General features: G+C 38.7%; 1 protein-coding gene across 1 annotated transcript in view; it reads right to left on the bottom strand.

Annotated features, from left to right (window-relative positions):
• Nucleotides 1-9,578: 9,578 nt before the first annotated feature.
• map2k5 (mitogen-activated protein kinase kinase 5) overlaps nt 9,579-23,397 on the bottom strand; it is a 54,501-nt gene continuing 40,682 nt past the window's right edge. The window contains exon 22 of the mRNA XM_023414637.2: nt 9,579-12,773. Within this exon, the coding sequence (XP_023270405.1) occupies nt 12,663-12,773 (111 nt within the window). The 3' untranslated portion in view covers nt 9,579-12,662. The remainder of the gene's footprint in view (nt 12,774-23,397) is intronic.

Here is a 23,397-nt window from a genome sequence, read left to right as displayed (position 1 = left end):
AAGGGGGGGGGGGGGGGGGGGGATCAGCAGTGTAAACGGAATAGTAAAGCCCATTGTTTGCCTTAAAGACACCAATTTATTATTAATAACCGGATCGATGACTTAAGAAAGCTCGATTGCCCGACCAGAGAGAAGTGTCCATACCTGCAGCAGGTGGGAGGACATGGCTGCACTGACGTCCTGGACGCACCCTGGAGCCCAAGTTTGGTGTTGGGCGCCACTACACATGACAGTTTCATTATATCATACAATGAAACTGACACCCAGACACCAACCAGCTGAAATTATGAGTTGATTGATCAGTTGATGGACTGATGGAACAATTTTTTATAAGATTTGCCAAAAAAATCCCTGGGAATTCTTAAGTGTGAATATTTGCCAGTTGATAATAAACTCAGCATCTTTGTATTTTTGACTGTTCAGACAAAACAAGTCATAATTCGGTCATAATGAGATATTTGAATATATTTGCTTGTGCTTCAGTGAGCAATAATGGGAATTTTTCATTATTTTCTAACATACACTTGTGATGGCATAATACTAGCACAAGGCTTTCTGTGTGTTCACTACATGACGCTGAAAAAACATTTAATGAAACACTTTACAACCATAAACTAAAACAATTCAGGTCTTAAAATCCTACAAGATGTTAGGAACCTGTCACAGTTGAGGCTGAACTTTAGTGATGCTAATATCTCACAAATTCACCATTTATCAAATGATGTGGACCCAAAGGATAAGGAGTCAACATGGGGCTTTTGGGTCTGTTTTGCCTGGTTGGTAATCCAGCTTTGCTTCTCCTCCAACTTCTGATTGAGTATTATCTAGAGACCAATGACTCAGTCAGGCCGATATTAGCTTACCAACAAAAAAGAGGGACAAAAAACATTTGCTCTTATCATAATCTCTGCGCCCTCTAGCAGCCACATGACGGGAGCAAAGGAAGATGGTTGACGTTATAGAGCGACAAAGTCTGTGCAGGGGAGGAGGTCGGGTTGGATGAATGTGTTGGACAAAACATTGAACTTTAACACAGGAGGCCGCTGTTCATTTCCTATTTCAACCCAACAGTCAATGTGGTTTCTTTTAATCATGACGACGAACGTCCTCTGACCTTAACAAAGCATTCGTTTCAGCCCAAACCATCATCTTTCCCTGAACCTGACCAAACCTTTACGGCAGCACTGTCGCATCATAGATGGGTCGTATCAGAGGGTGGAGACAAATAGGTTGGAAGACTTGTTGAAAAAAAGACTATTAACTGAAATACATTATCCAATTTTTTTCCCCCTAATCTCAGTATCAATATCAATATCGACTTGAAGTAGTATTGATCGGCCAGAGTGTCGTCTGTCCTTTAGCGACAACTATCTTGGTGAAGCACGTTTTCTTGTTTTCTTCCTGTCCTATATGAGCAGTTTCATGTGTGAATTGTGAAAGTTATGTTTCGGCCATAGACGTTCATCAGGCGTCCATCTCTTATTATGAAATAACAACATCTTCAAACTGAAGCAACAGGCCGAAGCAAACTATCAAAGGTGTAGTCAAATCACCAACCTCATCAGTGATGCCTGACGCCGGCTGAAGGTCTGTCTTTTGTATGACTCCATTCTTCTCTACTTCAGGTACAGTAACTAAAAAGGTGGGTGGTTACAGTAGTAGTATTTGTTGTGGGGTGGGGTGGGGTGGGGTGGGGTGGGGGGGATCAGAGGAGGCAGTGAACAAAACTTCAGCTTGGGCCCCAGAAGATCTCAGGGCGGCCCTGCCTTCAGACTGAGCCGGAGCACCTGTCAGAGAAAGAGCCAAGAGAAACCAGACAAATGGTTTTTAGACACTTTATCATAAATAAAGAGACATCACATGGCAGACAAATTCATCCATCAGGATACACTTCATACACCCGGGCTGATGCGAGTGTGTGTGAGAGGAGAGGAGAGTTTGGAGTGTGTGTGTGTGTGTGAAGAGTGTGAGATGAGTGTGTATGAAGCACCATCAACCTGTGTGCAGCCTGAGCTCGCCAGTTTTACCTCGCTGCAATATTGATGCTGAACCTGATCCTAAGCGCATCCTCTCCTCTTTCACCATCAAGAGGCTTCCCCTGCAGCCCCCGCCAATAATTACAATTTTATACTGTAATTATTCCTCTCTTTTTAATTATTTAGACCGCCGACTTGAATGCAGCCATTGTCGCTGCTTATTCCGGGGGAAACGTGAGCTGACGTGGCGGGATCAGCAGCGAGGAGTTTTTAATTAGACATTTCAGCGGTAATTTTAGGCGAGCTCGTTATTATTACTGTTGGATACAAATTACCCGGGCCTCATTGATATGCGTTCAATTGTTTAAACACACCTTTAACCTGAAATATTCATGCGCTTCGGGTTTAAGCCATGAGGAGTCCCACCTCACCAGGTGAACCCGGACCTGATGGGTTATTTAACGGGACGATGGATGCGACGGTAGTTTTGGAAAATAACGTTTATAAAGCGTTTGATTTCCATTTTAGACGTTTGGCGTTTCTCATTGTTGCCGCAGAGGACTGGAGACTGTGTGGACATCGGTTTAAATGTCTGGAGAGTTTAAAAAAAACAAAAAAAAAACACTTAAATGGAAGTCACAATAAAAAACGACTAAACCCATAAATTCAGTTTTACAAAACCTCACATGGGAAGTTCTCATGTAGCTGCTGCACCTAATGAAACAGTATTCTTAATTCTGGAGACTCTAGGTTACCTTTGCTCCATCAGTCCCCTTCTCCCCTCCTCCCCCTTTTTATATTCCCTTTTTTAAAAACTTTTATTTAATTGACTTTATTCTATTTATTCTTTTCTATTTTACGCTTCAAACTAACTTAAAATCATAATAAAGACTGTCCCTTTGTTCCTACTGTGGACACTTGAACCACATTTCACTTCTTTAAGTAAAAATTTCACTGAATTACTTTCACTTGTATTTTTTATTTTTTTTGCAGTCAATGTCAGCGCCTTTCTGTTTTAATTATTTTTTTTTATTGTTTTCAAGTGGTAGGCTACTCTAAAGAATTTCTGCCTCGTGTCAAGCACTGTTTGAAATGTGTTATACAAAAAAAACATTGCTTGCTTCACCAATTCTACAAGTCATATTGCTGTATTATAATTGTAAAAGCCAACAAACATGGCATATTGTGCTTTAAGGGAGAATTTATGCCTTATTTGTCTTTAAACTTGATTTTCTTATACCACAAACTGGAGATTAAGTCCAAACCTATTGTTTAACCATTGTCACATCATTTACTGTATCATTGTCCAATGGAAACATGCAGCCTATAAATAATGGAAAGACATAAACGTCTAAAGCAAGAAAAAAAACAACGAGGCTTTAAGAAGCGAACTCACACCTCCACGATTAAAACATCCAACGGGAGTGTGTGTGTGTGTGTGTGTGTGTGTGTTTGTGTGTGTTTTAATGCCACGGACCGTTGATTTGAGTCCAAAGCCCGCGTTGGGATTGGAGCTGAAGTATTATCATATTTTTCTGCAGGGCGTGTTTCATCTCATTGTTAAAGGTTTATTTCCCGAACATTTTTTGTCATATGATGTAAAAAGACAAATCAAGCCGGCTTCAATCAGGACAGGTTTAATATCGGCAGCAATTGAGGCCAAATGTTTTATAATTAACAGTTGTATCAGCACCCTATAAAACCATGACCCCTATAAATCCCATTTTAGAGACCAATCAATCCTCCTCTTGGACGAAAGGGCCTATTGATCCCTCGCTGCTCGGCTCACTTAAACGCTTTCTCCGGATCCTTTTTTTTTTGTTTCCAGTGAAAAGAGCATTTCGATTGCACTTTTTATTGGAGGAAAGATTCCGCCGAGAGGAAAGCGATGGCTCGAAAATGAAACGGTGACATTTTAATTACAGGACATTGATAAAGGGATCTGGGTAATGGCTGTGTACAAGGCGGCCACTCATTGTCCCGCCTGATGTGCTAATCAAGTCGGACTGCTGTGGAAAAAGGTCACCGGCCGATACAAAGCAGAGACGCAGCTCGGTGGGAATTTGGGAATATGAATGTCCCGGACTGCCTGAGATGAAGACGCATCTCCAAACAATGCGCGGTCAATATCCCGGGGAGAGGCCCGCCAGATGAGATCATGGGGCATCAAAATTTTCATTCAAGACATATTATCGTTATAGGTCACTGCAAGCACAACCATAGATCATCCGATGCTACAATTTACATGTGACAGAAAACATTTGTGGCTGTCACAGTGCTGGACTGACTCACTGCCTCTGCTCCTTGGAGGCTGCAGGTTAGTTAAATCAAGCCATCGGATCGGCAGGTGTGTTAACAGTCACGTTATCGTGTCAGCTGCATAATGAAATGCAGCATCCTGACTTATCATTATGAGCTGAATGACAATGATTTTTACTAACACTGACGCAAAGCACGCCCCGCCTAAACCCCCACCTGCAGAAAAAAAAAAAAAACAGTTATGATTTTTTAATAATTTCATTTTGAATTGAAAATTTGAATTGTTCTAACTCATCCTTTTGCTTTTGAAAAACAAACTAAATCTAATTCTTTCATTTTTCTAAAAATAAATATATTGGTGATCAGTTTTTGTTATAAATCGCGTCTAAAGTTTAGATATGAAATATAAACTCACATTAACCTGGTTGGGCCCCTGATTAAAGTTAGGTTCCTATTTTGTCAAGTCTAACTTAAAACAATGCTCACAAGGAGTTATTGGATACTGTAACTGAAGCTTAATGTTGTTCTCACTTCTAAATCCCTTTGGATAAAAGCATCTAACAAATGAGTAAATGTAAATGTAATTGTTGCTCATATTCACACTGCCTGTGAAAAAAACCCTGTTTAATGCTACTCCAGCGTAAGAGATGAGAGGTCTGTGGAAAAATGCATTTGAAAGTGAAAATATGAGTCTTCAGCAGTCCGAGTTAGTCAGATCATCAAATGAGGAGCTAAAGTTGCAGCCTATTCGGTACAAAGTCACCTCTTTGTGCCAGACAGTGTTTCCTTGCTGAGCTGCGATGGAGGGACAGGAGTCTCCAAAGAAAATGAATGTTTGAGACACTGAGACACTGTCAAAACATTTCACTCTGAACCTGCTGGTGGTGCTGAAGGAATCACCAACACAAGTAGGATTCATCTGCTGAGGACCATGATTGTGTGGACAAAATTTCATGGCAATCCATTCAACAGTTGTTGAGATATTTAAATTTTACTCAACTTGCCAGGCCAAGTGCAGTTTGTAATCTAACAGGTCAAACACTTGCTGCTTTGTATCTCCTTCACTGTTGTGTTGGAGCGGTGATGTCTAGTCCTTACAGACAACTATTGGGAGGATTGGCACAAATTTGAGTGCAGACATTCATCGTCACCACTGGGTGAATCCTATGACTTCGGTGATCCCCTGACTTTTCCTCTAGCGCCATGACGTCCACATTCGAGGCTTTGAGTGGAATATCTCAACAGCCATCGGGTGGATTAACATGACATTTGGTGCGGACATTCACGTCCTGCTCAAGATGGAATTCCACGACTTTTAATCAACAAGGACAAAATTTCAGTTTGTCTAATACCTCAGCTGTAATTTGTGTTACGTGCCTCTTCACAAACTTTAGCATGCTAAGATGGTAAACATGCTAAATACAGTATTATACCCTACAGACACCAGAATGTTAACAAAGTCAGTGTGAGTATGTTAACATATTGACAATGTTTGTTACCTTGGGAGCATCAGATTCAGAAAGGTACAAAATGTTCAGATGTTCTTTCTTGAACAGACCGTCATAATGAGTTTTGCAGTGCTATCCAAACTACTGAAGAGCCTATTGTTGGCGGCATGTAGTCGCCTTTAGGACAACTCTGTTACTGATCTGTCAGCAGGTGTCCAAGGTTTTATTTCATTTTTTAAAGATACTACAGTAAATGTGAGAAAAGCAAAAACGATTTCCTGCCTGGCTGAAGTCTCAGTCAAGGGTTTCGACAGACAGAACATTATCAATTTCTAATCAAATTTCTCAAACATGAAACACTTCATGCACCATAGAGGCGGTTCTCTTTCTCACTGGAGATTCTTGTTATGAAAATTAAAAGAAAAAAGAAGAAAAGAGAAATACAAGGACGAACAGTATTCTGGCTCATAGAGAGTGTTTGTTGTATTACGTCGTAGTGTAAATGGGTCACATAGCAAGTTAAATGTCTGTCATTGCAGGAGGATCAGTGAAGGTAACCTCAATCACAAGATCATTTCGCTAAAGCTGATTTTCATTTAAAGATCAAATAAAGCAAGGAATGAAGTTCTGCATAATCATATGATATCAAAGTATGGCCGAGATCTAAAGTCACACTGGTTGTCCTTCTGCTTTCTGAGACGCTTTTTAATAAGTTGATAATACATACAATACAAAACAGCACAGACTGACTACATGCTGCTTAGATGTGTGTCACGGTCCTGAAATGCCTTCATGTTACACACAGCTACATAATTATTAAATTGGGCTGCCTGTCAATAGATGTGAAGCTGCATTCATACAGAAACTTGTATAGATAACATCCTACAAGGTCTCTGACTGAAGAATACAGTACGACCAAAATTAAGTAACACAATAAAGCAGTGAAGGCTACAAGTCTGTATAGAAGCCGTGAGTGGACATTAATTTTAAGGTGATAAAAAGAAAACTATTTGGTGATCTTGACATTAGCTTGTTTTCTTGAGCTCACAACTACTTGAGGCCCAAAACAAAAAAATTGCACAAAAAAAACAGTAATTAAAAAAAAAAGAAAAGAAAAGAAAAATGAATTAAATTAAAATCAAATTAAAAAAGACCTCTCTGGCACTGGATAAATGAATCATTGATTGTGTTTGATGAGCTGATGTGTTTTGTACCTGAATACATGAACTGTTTACCAAACCCTGTAAATTCATGACTGTTACTGAGCCGCTGTTTTAACAACATCCTGCTAAAAAGCATTTTATGACTTTCTGCTATTAGCAACATGGCAGAATTACTGCAGATTTAAATTCAGTGACCTTGGTGAGCTTTTTACCGTCTTTGTGCTGCCCATTGCCGAACAAATGCCAACAAACATCCTTTCAAATAACTTCAAACCAGGGGTGGAAATATTCTGCTGGTTCCACAGGTTGTGGAAGATCGTCCTCTAGCATTAAAACTTCACTCGTTGGCTCTTTAATTCATTAGGGAAAACACCTTCAATGAAATGTTCTACCACTAGCCCTCTGGAAGACAGCAGCAGGGCATCTGGACCAAAATCCATACATAAACTAAGTAATATTAACAATTGTAGACCAGCTCTTGAGATCTTCCACAACTTGGCAACCCCAAAGAAGCTCTTATTAATGGCTTATCTATAAAGCATTAGTAAAAGAACCATTAATAAATCCATTAGTGACAGCTTGCAAACCCTTAAATGGTGCCTTATCAGAAAGTGCCCCCCCCCCAAGTGTGGGAGGGTTTAGCCTGGCTTGGCATAAGAGTGGAAGCAGTGGGAAACAACTAGCCCGTCTCTGTCCAAAAAAATCTAATTTTGACCTGATTTTGACCTGGAGGTAAAAGTCAGAGGATCACAGATACGAGTGCGATTCATCCTGAGGGGAGCATGGATATGTGTAAAAAAAATATCATTGTAATCCACTGAATACTCGGTGGTGGACTAACCGACAGAGTGGCGTCGCCATCCCCGGATCCAGAAGGCAAACAGGAATTCAGGATGCTGCGGACACTTGTTTGCTGGAGCTCAGCTTCTCTCTGAAAGGGATTGTCTTGAAAACACATCAAGGTATGAAACATACATTACATGAGAGATAGATCAAAGGTTTTTGCATAAATCAACAATAATCATCATCATCAGTATTTCTACATAAAAAGGAAATACCACAGAAATAAAACACATTATAGAGAGCTTATCTTTTTTTTTTTAATTATAGTGTTTTTGGAAGACTGTCTTCTATTTCTAAGCATATTTTCAGACAAATTAAGATGTATCACATTCATCAATCTAAATTTCTAGACATTCTTAACATTAAAAGACTTAAATGGATGTATTTACCCTCAAACTATTGGCTGGCTCATGTTGGCAGTTGTGGAATTCATGAAAATATTGCATTATAAATAAATTATTTAGTGGTACGGCACCTTTGTATTACAATCATAGTCTAATCAGGAAATCCCCAGAATTAGTTTGTGAGGTCTAGTTCTGCATGTGAAGCTGCTGAGTGGATGAGTCGTGTTTTCCTTTCAACACCTCTAATACAAAAAAAACAAAAAAAGTCTTACTGGACTGTATTCGTGTACTTTGAACTACTTACCACAGGTTAATGCACAAATTAACAACCAAAATAAGGCAGTTAATTTAAGGTTGACAAAGATTAATTATGAAATGCAAATTGTAAATGAACTAACGATAGCAAGGTGTCTGTAGGTTTGGGTCATTCTATGCCAAGACATAAAAATGTCAAACTATTAATAAAGTGGCCATCATTCTTCTACATACTTCTAGCCATGTTAAGAGTTGTGGCAGTGTCCAAAAAGTGTCCCAAGTCTTGTTATTAAAATTGTTCTGAGGTCATCAAGCTGCATGTATGTACTTTACTTTCAGTCGGCAGTTTATTAGGAACACCTGGGTAAAACTAACACAGTCTGATACACCAGCCCTGCAATAAACCCTACCGTCATGCTGGTATGTTAATATCTGTTTTTGTTGAAGCTGTTGCATGGAGGTGTTGATTCAATTATATGCAGTTTGATGCTGTTGAAATGTATTGATACAGATACTGGGCTTTATAGTGCATCCCATTTATATCACTGAGGGCAGACGAGATATTAGAAAAATCTATTTGTTGGCGTTTCCAGGGCTGTCTCACCACCACCAACACTGAATGTAATTATACATTATACTCAAAGGTGATTATTTTTAAATGCATTACGTACGTACTTAAAACCTACTTAGAATTGCATGGAACACTTTATTTCCTACATTTCCTAAATAGAGAACAGACCTCTCAGTATTGTACAATGCTATGTAACCGCAAAACAAAAATAAACTGAACATGAAAGTAGAATTTACTGCACTGCTGTCGTATTAGACTGCATTAGCTTCCGCTTGGTGTCCCTAATAAGCTGGCAACTGAGTGCAACTTAATGATCAGTTTATCGTTTCTCATCTGCAGTCAGACTTCATGAGAATTTGAAGGGACTGTCAAAAGCAAAAAAACTGTTCCCATGTTTCCAAAATTCAAGCGGATAAGCGAAGTGAGTGCTAGAAGAGAAGTCAGCCAGAAGTACAATGATATCCTGTTTCTTCTATATGTACAGAAGTGTGAATTATTCAAAACAGAGAGAAACATCTTGTACAAGAAGAGAAGCCTGAAGGTTATTAAGCTGAACACACGAGGAAATATATACATACAAATATACAACACATGATGAGTAATACAGGGTGACTGAAAAACAAAGGTTACAAATAAAATCATAACATCTAGACTGTGTAATACTTAAATATACTGAATAATGATTATAAGTGAACAACAAAATCTCAAACTTACCCAAGTTATGTTTAAATACATTTTATTTTATTTGTGCAGGTTGGAATATGTGCCAACACAGATAATTACAGAAAAGGCCATAATCAGCCAGTAACATCACAGCACTAATATTTCTGCTGAGTCCCATCACTGACTTAATGCTTTGTGGTTTAGGCAAACAGAGGTAAAATAACAGAGTCACAAGAGGTGAACTCTGTTGTAAGCAGGCTGAAAAGTAAAAAATAATAATAAATATTCCCACTGATAAGGCAGATTCATATCATATATCACAGTCAATGAGTACATAGCCAAACAAAAAAAGATGTGCATGAGCTTTTGGAGCTTCCAGTACATCTGTTCAGAAATATGAAATGTTTTTTTCTTCTTTTTGGTTTGGTTGCAAGACTACTTTAACATTTCACAGAGAGTTCATCAGCAGCCAGTTGCTGCGACACACTCTCCTTATTTCACACTGATTTAAAAGTTTTACCAGACTGCAAAGTATTTATAGCTTCAGTTACATTTAAGGCCAACTTAATATCAGGTTCCTGTCTCACAGACGTATCAACAGTATGACAGAATTTGACATACCAAAAGTGACAGTTGAATACAGCTAACAATATGTATGTGGTAAAATGCAGAGTACATATTCTATTCATTGTGCAGCTATTGGAAAATCCACACTGATGTATTTCAATAAGGGGAACATCTTCAAATGTCTACCAAGAGTTTCACAGAATATCAGAGTAAAATTAACATCAACATCTTGCAAATACGTCCTTCCCAAATGAATATTTATGAACATAAAAGTAAAAAGGCTGTGCCTCATTTTCAGGCAAATAATGGTACTAAAGAAAATCTGGGAGGGATCATGACACATGGCGCCTCTACTGAGTGCTGGTAGCAAACACAAACAGTGTATCTGGAAAGACTGGCCGAACAAGCTGTATCCTAACTGCTGTTACAGAGAATGAACTTAACATTGAATAAGTATAATTTATTAAAAATAATGAACTGTTGGATGTGGGAAAGCACTCAATTAAAAAAAAATAAAATAATGTGGTGCTATGAGTGTCCAAAGAGACAGTCTGTAGTCTGTGAAAAATACTCCACTTACTATCTTTTACCAGAGCTTTCAACTGCTTCTCATGATCTTTTTCATTTTTGGGAAAAGCTAGCAAGTGGACTTTGAGTTTATATATATATATTTTTTTGTAAAATTACACTTTTGTTTTCAAGACATTTGTAGAGCTTCCAAACCACCTTCAATTGCTCTACCACAAATTGCATTGAAGGACAACAGTGTCCGTCAATACCACACAAAAAACTGTGCAGAGTAAGGTCAGTTCAAAAGCAATGTAAATGTTCATTTACGTATCAAAATGCTAAATGAATACTCCATTCTGCAAAACGATGAAAAAAACTGACCCATGAGGAGTTCTCAAAGTATGAAGGACAAGATGGAGCATGTGTCTGAGCAACAGATGTGTTCTCACTTTGAAATGAGTTACAGTTTAAGGCCAGTGATTAAAATCTATCATCCATGTGTCTCCTCATCATAACAGAGGGTAAAACCTCATCTAACAGGATATTGAAACTACAGTTCACATGTATGGCGGAACGGTGCTTTCAGCTTTTTATGGTGCGCTGACGTACTGCTGTTCTTTTTCTTTGCTGGCCACTGTAGGCTGTGTTTACTTAGCCTTTGTGCAAGTAATGGCATTTAATTTAAGCGCCGAAGCACAAAACGTTTCGTCAGCTGCATGAAAACACCCTGTCAAAACAATTCATTTTAGTCACTTAACATGTTATGTTTGCCTCAGTCATGAGAAATCCATTTAATTCACTGTTTGGCTCATAAGTGGTCTTTGGTGTTATGTGCGCTTCATTAATGTTTTCCCTCTACATGATGTCAACTGATCTTATTGGGCAATCCAATAAAACAATAATTTCTGTATTGTACATAATATATATCTTGCTAAAGTGAAGGATTTTGGCAATGTGGATAAAACAATAACTTAAAAATGAAAAAAGTGTTGGTTTATAAGAAAAGGAAGAGTTACAGTTTGTAGTTTCTCTTACTCTTAATGGTTTCAAAAAATAAATCAAATAACTGCTGAATGAAAGTAGAGATCTGCTTCAGCACAATTTCCTCTCCAACAGTTCATTCAGTGGCACTCAATGTCAGGCATGACTGTGCAAATGGAAATAAAAGATATGCAACCGAGTTAAAAACCGGTTTAAAAAGAAATAAACCCTGGTTCCTCCTGATGAGTGTGAACAATAAATTGTTTGGTCAGTGAGCTTGAGAATCAAGAAAAGATGTGTCAATATTTCATTCCACTCTGTAATAATACTGCAGTGCTGCTTCAGACTCACTCGTACTGCAGGTTTGTTGCTGTCTATTCAATTAACCCACAACCTTGCAAGGTTTGGGATACAAAATGTTCAACTCCACGAGCTGAAAACAGCCATTTTTTTTTTGTTTTTGTTTTTATGTGGCGGGGGGGTAAATCTTGCTATTAAGAGTGACAATGTAAGTTGCTGAGGTAATAAATTACACCAGTGGAAAAACAGGCACACACATGGGCAGTTACTCACAGGCAAAAACCTTAACATTCACTAGAGGGCTGTCAACAGTAAAGCACAAGATGGTTATTCGAGATGCCATCCTAGAGACAGATCACAACTCTGCCAGCGTATTGCAGTCTTATGCTTTGAAGTTGTTTGTTTGTCACCGGTCCTTTAAATCAGGACCATTTATCTCCATTCATCAGACCGTGATGCTCAATGCATTTCTGTATACACGTGGGGGACAAAGCTGCAGATGGAGACCTACTTTAGGAAGAAGCACAGACCTCTCTGCACTTTTTGGATGCAGACAGTAATATTCAGTTCAAAGGATGTGAGCTCCTCATTGTCACGGCGCAAGAGTGCTGTTAAATTAAGAATTACTCACATGAAGTATTTAACATCTAGTGATTTTTGTCCTTGTACATAAAGTCACTTGTACAATGCGTATGGACGTACTTGATCCTGAAGACTTTGACAAGTGTTCAAGGTTTGGGATCAAACGTCCAGGTCCATGATGGGCGGAGCGCAGGAGGACGTCAGACGTGTCCCTGAGCCACCTGAGCTCGTCTCTCCTCCAAGCAGCGACAAACCCACATCGACACCACCTCTGCATTACCATCATTATACTGTACGATGAAGGAATGATCCTAAAAAGTAAAGAGAAAGACACACATGAGAGATCATTTTGTATTTAGAAAACAACTGACAGTGTAAATCTTTTTGGTGTAAAATAAATACATATCGTTGGGAAACAGTTAGTCCTCAAGGACTGTATTTGAATAGCAAAAATCTGTACTTCCATTACTGTCAATAAACAGCTGAATTTAAAAAGTAAATGAAAAAATGAACCACAAATTCTGATTTTTGTGACTAAATTTCAAATTAAATAAGGAATGAACTGGGACTATTTCATGATTTAACTACTATTTTAAGATTAATTTTTTCAGACTGAAATTCCAAAGGGAAATATTCAAACAAAAGAGACAGATTTCTTAAATTCATCCTTGACCAATTAAGACAATGGAATTTTCATTTGAAAACCTTATCCAAAAACATTAAGTTTAGTAATAATCAACCTTAACTTCCGGGTAACTGGATTAAATTTGTGCTGGAGAAATCACATTTTTGAATTTATTTAATCAGTTGTGTTTTTGAGTTTAGTGATTCATCATTCCATATTAAAACTGAAGTTTTTGGACAATTAATGCCATCTCTGTTGGCATTTATCTCTCCTTAACTCCACACATACAGTATGACCTTCAGAATAATTGTCATCTATGGTAAAAATGAACTGAAGTAGTTGTTAAACACAAGTAATGAGCTTTCTCATAAAAACAGAGAAATCTATATTCTAGCAGCTATTAAAAATGTTAATACCTATTCTGCAATCTTATTATTTTTTTTATTATCAAACAGATTGGAGCCACAAACATTATTACACAGTTACGTGAAGGGTGTTGTTTAGTTCTACTTGTATAATTATTCCACATCATGATTCAAGGAATAATAATAAAATACAAATAAACTAAACAGGAACTTCATTAAACCGTCTTAAATATTAATGCCCAACAGATTTGGTTTTAAATGGAAAACGTTTAAGTAATGGCTTGTCAGGGCATTTTAAAGGAATACATTTGGGGTTTAATGATCTACATGAGTCAAAACAGGTTGTAAAATGAGCTTTGTGATAAAAGATAGCAGCGGCAGTATCAAACCATCTTTGTCAATCATTGAAAAAAAAAAAGAACTGGAGAAATGTTTTTCAGATCCTCAACAAAAAAGCAGAGACTTCATCTTGACTGATTTTCATCAATAGAGCCAATAAATGGGCTTCAAATCCCACAAACATGACAAGTCTGTTGATTGGTAGCTCATCAAGTTCGTTAAACGCTGGCAGTGTTCACTTGTTACTGCTGAAACAGAGATGTCACATGTGATATCTCATTGACAACAGTTCCAATCACCAGCCTCATCTGAGGGACTTTCCAGACCAGAGCCAGGGGTCACAGAGGGGAGTCAGAGGTGAGAGGGGAGGAGGCTGTAAATGAGACAAGTCAACTGAAGCTGACCATGAATTTTATTTGCGGTGTCTAGATGTCCAATTAGATGCAACAATCCTGCAGCTGGCCAGTTTAAATGAACTTGTCAACACTGATTTCAACGATATCTGTCCCTAACAACAAGAGACTGTCACTGTTCTACACTGTTAATAGGAGTTCAGTTCTGAGTAAGAAGGTCAGTCACAACAGAGGGATTTGTGGACAAAGACTTCTCCTTGTCTATTTATGGTCACAATTGGAGCTCGACCAATAAATCGTCTGGGCTGTTGCAGTATATAGGCCAGTACCACATCATAGCAGATGTATCCATATTGTGACATATGTCAGCCAACAAGAAATTTCAGTACAGAAATGTGAAAGATATGTTTGAAGTAATTTAGAAACAGTGTCACTAATTAATAATTTGTCCAGCAGAGAACACTGAGTCTAATTTTAGCCATTCAAGTAGCATGTCTCTGTTGATGGCAATGTCGGTCGGTCAGTCCGCCACTTTGGTGGTTCAGACTGAAATATCTCTACAACTCTTAGATAGATTGCCATGAAATCTGGCACTGGCATTAGTGTCCCCCTCAGGATGAAGGTCTGTGACTGGTCATTTCTGTAATTTTCTGAAACTGATGATTTGACATTCACACTCACATATCATGCCGTGATTGGCCAGCCGTGTGGAGGTGAGAAAGGAGCCAAGGAGTGAAATACTCTCTCTAGCTCTATTTAAACATGAACACACACCTTTTACAATTATTTTTGCACAAGCAAATCTTATGAATATGAAAACCACATCTCACTACAACAGTGGCATTACTAGTTTGTCTCAAATTTGATGCAGGAGGTGACTCCAAGGTGAGCAGTGTTGTTGTCAGCTGTTTCTTCTTGGGTCAGATAACATTAAATATCCCCAAGCAACAGCCAAACTGGTGCAGACAATGTAAGATTAGTAACAAAGTAGGACAGACTGGTAGTGACGGTCGACTTTTTCCCTCCTGAGATCATTCTTGTCTATTTGTGGTTACACAGGAAAATATGTTAAACTGTGTGTATAAAATAAAATCACAAGAAGGTTGAACAGTGAATAGTGTTTGTAAGTTTTTGTTGTATTAAGTTTTTGTTGGCTTGACTTATGTTTGAGTTCTACTCTTTCTTTCCTCACTGCTACTGTTACTTTTGATTGTAAGCATTCAATCTCCACATGTAAAGTCTGGTGCAGTTGTATATTTCAAAGAAAAATGGCGACACATTCCACTGTGCTTTAATCCTCCACAAACTGTAAAGATTGTGAAGGACTGGGGGGAGCCCCATCAATCCTGTTGTCCTTCTAATGGGCAGCTGGGGTTAACACAGTCTGAGGTTAATTACTCTCATATCAGTGCGAGCATGTGTGTGCGTGTCAGTATGCGACGGGTGGAGTGGACGCTCCTGGGTGCCCCTATGTGCTGAATACCCATCTCATCAATCATTCTTCCTTGCCTCAGTAGAGAGGGAGTGATATAGACATAAAGAAGTTAGTCCTGAATGATGTTTTTAAAATTCAGCTCTCCACCTCTGCTCCAGAGATTAACCCTGGCAGGCCAGAGACATCCGCTGGAATTTGACCTGGATGAAGGTGCGTGTCTTGTCATCCCACACTCACACACTATAAATACATACATACATACAGTACATGCCAAGACACTGCAGTGGCACAACGGCTAATTTTTTGTCTGAAGCAATGTCCCATCTGCTGAATGTAAATTACAACTTCACACCGGAGTCTCTCTCTCTCTCTCTCTCTCCATTTGTCCTACCACCTAACATACACTGCTACATTATTGAGAATTAGGCTTCAAAATGAGTGAGATAAAAGAAAAAGAAATCATACAAGAAACCAGCGACCCCAAACACTGTCCAATTATTCGATTGTGTAGAAAGCCTCAGAGCAGTTACTAGATTGACTTTGTGGTGAGATTGTTTTGTTAACTACTGTTGCCATGGTCAAAAATGAGCTTTCAATCTAAACTTTGAAGCCGACATCGACAAGGACTTTGCTTTGGACTGAAAAAAGTCCTTACAATGCTCAGAAACATAGAAATATAATATATAATCTACGGTTGTCATGTACATTTCCATGACAACTGGGAAAACTCCATCCGCTTTTAATCATGTGATTCTATTGAATTTTCAAGAACAGCTACTAAATAGACCTTGTGTTGAGATTGCGTTGTCAAAAATAGCAACAGATAAAAGTCTTGGCAATAATGAGGAAGCCGCACTTTCATGTTTTATGTGTCACAATCGGAGACAGATCACAAATATCAAGCATGTTTGAGGGACTGGAGTCCCGACGACCCCACCACCCAAAATACAAGACCCCCCAGGAAGGGAAAAACTGCTTTTGTCTGATCTGCAAACTCACCATTAGATTAGACATAAGCTGCCTCAAGAGTCATACTTTGATTTTTATCGCATGCAGGTGCACACACACACCCTGATATTGAATATATTAGGTATACATCCTCTATCTCTCAGATGCATGCACTCACCTTCAGCTAATAATTACATTTCCTGCAACTTCAATTAAGTTTGAAACCTGTAAGGGAGGAGTAATAAATACAGAGTGAATAACTACTCTTTGTTAGGTCACTGAAGGTGTTCTGACTTTCTGCTGTAGCAGTGTGTGGACAGAGGTGAGACGGGGGAAGGATTCATTTAAAAGTTACATTAATCAACGTCTGGCCACATCAAAATGGGATAATCACCTGAAACTGCTCTGCTCAAATAGAAATGGCCTAAACCCAGGGGAAATTCTACCTAACTCTTTAATTGTTTGAAGCCTTTGACGGGTCCGTTTAATCTAAGATTAATTTATGCGATTTTAAATAACACCATGTATGATTAATACCCTCAGAAGAAATTAAAAGCAGTTTGAGGCAATTATAATAAGAGACTGGTCATCACCTCATTAGAATAATGTTGGAAGAAACATGGTGTGTGTGTGTGAGACCGAGAGAAGGGTGAAGAGGTAGATAGAATAACTAGGGCTTTACAGATTTGCATGCTAATCACCAGCTCCCTCTGGAAACTAGCTGGCATTGGTTGGTGTGTGTATGAGAATATACGTTGGTAGATGTTACTGCACAGGGATTGTAGGGAAACTTCTCTAAGGAGTATTAAAATGTTGTTTCGCCTCTAAACTTAAAGATCTGAGTATCAAAGTATCCAAATATCAAAGCTATCTGCTGCTTTCAAAACTGTGTGCATAGTGAAGCAGGGCTTTCTCTAAATATCCACGTATCAAAACCGACAACACTGAAACTCAATGTCAGCCACCACCATGGAAAGAATAGAAGAAAGGCCAGAAGACCAGAGAACAGGAATAAGTTAATTGGACTTTATACTCCATACTGGATGATCGAATAGCTTCGAACCCCAACAACACACCTTTCCAATGTCGGATGGGGCATCTGTGTCTGACTGTTTCTTTAGCTTTCTGAAACCAGTGATCTGACAGTCACACCCACTTCACTCCATGACTGGCCAGCTATAGGAGCCTTCTCTCTCTAGCTCTCTTTATTCATTTGCTTCAGAAACTATCTTAAACTGTGCACTGTTATACCCATATATGAACAATATTCACCTTAAAAGTGTTGCATGAACTAGTTCTGACAGACCATAAACCAGCCCTACCAAGTATACAAAAGACAAAATGTCCATTCCTGCAGTAGTTAGGATTCACTATAAAAGGTAAGGGATGTATGGCTTGGCTGTGTGCACCATCAAACACAACTGGCAGTTAAAAATGAAGAAAGCTAAACTAAAAAATCCTTCCGGCTGGTCATGGAGGGAAGCGGCGTCGTGGGCAGAACTGGACGAACATGTGCAGATGTTACACCGTTGGCAGTGTGTGTTTTAGGGGGACATGTGGCAGCCCAGGCCAACAGAGCTAGTCAGCAGTGGCTACTGGTCATTGTAAACTGGAAGATAGTCTTATAGTCTTAAGAGTTACTTCCTGACATTCTAAGTGTCAAGGAACCTTATGGGAAACCAATTCATTGCCGTCTAATTATCATTTCACTGATAAATTCACTATTTCACTTTTCCAGAAAACAGGACAAGCTTGTCTAGGATACAATATTTATTTCTGTCTAATTTCTACTTGTGCTTGAACAAACAGAAACCTTATTTCGGTCATATCAAAGATTTTGGATCCACAAAAAAGGAACATTTCATCCAAGTGCCAAAATTTTAATTTAACAGGATCCATACATTTATTTATGTGCAATTTTGACTCCAGATACCATTCATAATGACGTGACTGAACAGTTATGCACAGTACTAAAGGGTAGTTTAAGTAAGTGTGAATGGGGTTTATGTCAATGAAGACCCATGGGTGAAGAAAACATTTGGCCGCAAAAGGTGTTGACAGAAGTTTAGGGAGGAGGAGGCACAAGTGAGTGGGCACAACTCTGAAAAGACACAAGAGGAATCCTAAAGCGGTGCAACACTACGCATGCATGTAAAAATCCTTTTTTCACCATGTAACCATGTTAACATTAAGACACCTATTTCTCAGACAGTAAAACTGCTTCCAAAGTTTGAGACACATGATAACTACAACTCAAGCAAGACACCATCCACATAAAGCAAACAAAAAAACAGAAGGGAAAAGAACTAGAAAAAAAAAAAAAAAAAAAAAAAAAAAAAAAAAAAAAACTTAGATGTGTAATATGACACCCTTTTCTGCTCAGGAATCCTTTAGTAAAATACCACAGCATAATCAAAAATGTGAAAAATATAAAGCCAAGAATGCAAAGGCACCTCCATCACTGTTGAAGAATTCAGGCAGCTCATAAATTGCATAGAACGCTAAATGAGTGTCTTATATATTGTGCTTAAGTATAAGCACAATGTGTGTTATCTTGTTGACTGCATGCCTCAGCTCATACAGGTCTGTCTCAACAAAGTGGTTTCAGAAAGTCAGTGAATAGGGGAAATTAGGATTTCTCTATTGGCTCAGCAGTATGGCAAAAACAAACCAACAAACAACAAAAAGAAAAGCATGGCGACACAGAAAAACACAAAAGCACAAAGAAAAAACTCCAAAACTGCAGTTTATAAAAGACAATTTTGTCTTAGTGGTAATTAGATAAATCCACATTGTCTGATATAACAAATGAATGGAAATGGATGGAATCATTAAATGAAAGAGTAACCTAAGAAGAAAGAGAAGGTGTGAAAGGTAAAGGTCCATAGTTACTGTGTTGAAATGGTTTATGAAAGACATTGTACAGATAAATGTTAACTAGTCAGACTTTGTTAATAACGGCCACATTTTTTTTTATAGCGCTGTAAGTGGTCATAACTCTATGTGCGTGTTTGTGTGTGTTTAAGTCGAAACTAGCTTTGGGGACATTCAGAGACAGGAGGGGTTCTTTTGTGAAAAACCGAGGGGCTCATCTGGTGTCTCCAGGGTTGAAAAGGGGCAACGAAATTTGTGCGTGTGTGTATGTGTGCATATGAATAGAAAAGCAGAATAGGAGGGCTGCACTGACAAGGGTGCTAAAAGGCTGTTTGAAGGCTGCTGGCTGGGGAGCCAGGGATGATGAGGGAGAGGGGGGAGGGAGAAATGAAATGTCCATCAAATCACAATCAAAGAATATAAGGGTCTGGGGATCATTCATCTTCTTCTTCTCTCACACAAATTAACATCTGCAAAGACAGGTACACAAACAAAATAACGTTGCACCATTTGCATGTGATTCTACAAATGAACAGGCTAAATGTAATCAGTCACAAAAACTATATGTTCTGTTTTTCTTGCACTAAAGCTTAATAAACAAGCAAGTAGTACTGCAAACAGAACAGGCTTTGTATCGAAGGAGAATGGAGGAGAAAGACGGCCTGTTTAGAACCAAAAGCAAGAAACCTCAGACAGGACGGGTCATCACCAAATACCTTCAGCTAACGTCCTGGGAGCAGGCCAATGGAAAGTCTCCTCAACTGACCAACGTCATGAGCTTATGATGACAGGATAGGGTGTCCACAATGAAAGATGCATTAGTATGAGGAGAGAAAAACACCCTCACTTTCCTCTCTGATGGCTCATCATGTCATTCTTTACAAAAGAAGGGACAGAAGAAGTGGGAAGAAATATCTCTTACTGATACAAGAGGAGCATTGAGCTTGATCCAGCCAGACATGGCTCAGTTAGAGATTTCATCTTGATTAATTAGTGTCCAACAAACTGACAAACAGATTATGAGTCATTGTGTAAACCATCTGTGCTCGGATCAACTCAATGCTTCCACTGGTGTTAAGGCTCTTTGGTAAGGTATCAAATTACAAGCCACTGATTGCTACATACTGTGCATCACTATTGAGTCACTAGGAGAGCACAGTAATTGGCAATTCCTATAGCTTAAAACTTAATATCACAAATAATATGAAATGCCTAATTTATTTGTACAAGCTTAAATGATTGATTGACTAATGTGTCAATCAATAAAAAAAAATCAGCTATGGGATGCTTTTGAGGAATGGGCATTTGTTTTGCTTCAGTCTGACACTTAAAGTACCCAGTGGAGTTTTTGCCATGACCATTTACAATTTTGCTGGTATTGTGCAACACGCGTGTGAACACACACTTTCCTGCAGCTGGTTTCAAGCTATTCCGCTGTTTGACATGGAAGGAAAAGTGTGCCACCAAAGGCAATGAAGAAGAAGACTTCAAGGTAGGATAACCTGACTGTAGGAGACTAAAGAAGCTGTATACAAAATAAACTCTTTCATGGTAGCAAAGTGCAAATGAACATACTTTTGCATTAACATTTAAAACCTCCTGCTGTAAGGCAGCATAAAATCATTAATTGTCAATAAATCAAGCTTCTTCTGTTATCATTAAATTTGCTGTTTTGTTACCACTATTTTCCTTTGATCTGCTTGTTTTTCTTTGCACTGTGCCTGTTCTCTCCTTGAATTCAAGCTGGCGACATAGCATGAGCACAAGAAAAGGGTTTTCCTTTCCCTGTGTGCCTTAATCGGGTAAAATAATAACAAAGTTGAAGTGAATAGGATTGATGGTTTGAGCAAAGCATCCAGTATAAGTAGTTGTAACAGACTGTGTCAAGCTTCAGGGACAGAACCCATCGAGAGCAGGCACGCAATCAAACAGCAGCCCTTTAAAGAGCGTCTAATAGGATAAAATCCCAGTGACAATAATGACGTCAATAAAAACTATACCAGTGATTAGAGAAACCACATGCTGAAACCTGATGAGCAAACTCGCTACTAGGTGAGTTTGTATGGTCATAAAATAACATTATTTTCTCAGTGTCTACACTATTGTGTGGTTGCACAGATAAAAACTGAGAACAAATGGTAGCACTTTCTGTACAGCAGAGGGAGAGGAGAAAAGGGGGAGCTGTGGCTAGGTGCATTAACATACAGATAGAATAGGTAAAGAGTTTTAATGTACTCAGGAGGCTGGGGGAATGGGGAAGTGGAGAGAGAGGTGGGGAGGAAAGAGGGAAAGAGGGAATGAGGAGGAGGAGAGAGAAAGACAATCAGCAGGCTGGTGCCACAAAGGCAGGCATCCATGACCTTATATCTCAGTTCATCACGGGCAGAGGAAGAAATGAAAGGCCTACAGGAGGACAAAAATATAGGTAAGGGAAAGACGAGAGGGTTGAGAAAAAGAGGGAGTCGAAAAAAGACTGAACTGTGAAAATTTGAAAAACAGCACAGGAGAGATCACAATGAATATGAAAAAGTGGGGCAGAGCAGGAATGTGGAATAGAGTAAGCAATCACAGCCACCCATGTGAGCTATGATTACCCGAAGCATTTCAAAACCAGAAAGAAGGAAAAGCAGTGTGTGGTTGAAAAACAATGCTACGTATAGTGATGAAATAGCCAAATTATGGTAGCACTGATGCTTCCAAACAAATCCCAATCCCAAATCCTAAAGACGAAACAGCAAGAAACCCAGAGTTCACATGTTGAGACCTTGTGGGTGGAGAAATTTGTAAAGAAAAAACATCTTGTTCAATTAAGCAACAAATATGCCTTCTTGTCGTCAAAGGTGGATTGTTTACTGGATGTTGCACACACGCATCACTGAAGACAGAGCCATTCGCTTTACCAGCTGTTTCAGCTGCTCTGCACTGTGAAGTCTAGACAATCGATGTTAGACCTCGTTCTTGGGGGTTCTGATGTGCTTTGAGGCTCAAGTTTCAAATCTAACTTATGCTCAGTTGCCACATCAAGCTCATACTTTGTTTTTGATTGTTATTACCTGTATGCCATAAAAAGCCAGTAAACAATAAAGAGTTTTCTTGTAAACAGATTTTCAGTTTAGGTTCAGTCTTACTGCCGAAAATACACTGTTTGCATTGTTGAGATCTATATTTCCTTCTTTGAAAAACAATTACGAAGCAGATTTTTTTTAAAGCATTTTAAACTCCTGTGTGTCCTCAGGGCAAGTTCTTTCAGGTGATACAGACCAGGAGCTAAGGTGGTTCTTACAGTCTTTTTTATTCACTCAGTCAACAGCTCCAGTCCACTAACACATCTTTATAAATTTGTGAATTCAAACAAGCTTTTGTTGTTACCCTACTGACACACTTATCCGTTTAAGAGGGTAACCAAATGGAGAGGTTGGAAATGTTTAAATCTTTTTTGTCTCAGTTTGAAGTCTATTCATGAAGACATGATATGTGTTGCACCACATTGTCGTTGCTTTGGGTTATAAATTGTCCTTTCTTTCTTGTCCATTCTTCTTGATAGTTCGTAATGTCAAACTGTGAAGGACATTTTGGTTTGTTTCACTGGCATTAAAGAAATTAATATATTTATGTTACAGAATTACAATATTGCAGTGTAGCCAAGAAGCAATGGATTACTGGGGTACCTGGGGCTCCTGGATTAATTGTATTCATATACTGGAGGATAAATTGACTATTCATTGGCGGAAGTCTAATATTGTTTGTGAAGTACTGGTAATGGATGCTTGGAGTAATCCTTGTCCTTGAATTATTTTGTGTTTGAATTAAGCTTCGGTTGTGAAACCAAGTATTGAAGGACACAAGAAACTACGAGAGCACACTGTGAAAAAGAGCTCACAATTCAGTCTCTTCAAGAGTGATTATATTCTTGTTCAAGATATGAGTACATAAGCAATTGTGAAATAAATTGGCCTTTCAGCCAGAGTAAGACAAAAGAGGATGACTGATTTTTCA

This window comes from Seriola lalandi, unplaced genomic scaffold (genome assembly GCF_002814215.2).
Source record: "Seriola lalandi dorsalis isolate HSWRI2012SDOR001 ecotype SW California unplaced genomic scaffold, Sedor1 jcf7180002054537, whole genome shotgun sequence".
Lineage (NCBI taxonomy): Eukaryota > Metazoa > Chordata > Actinopteri > Carangiformes > Carangidae > Seriola > Seriola lalandi.
Note: the sequence above shows the minus strand (reverse complement) of the source record. Positions and strands in the feature narration are given on the sequence as shown.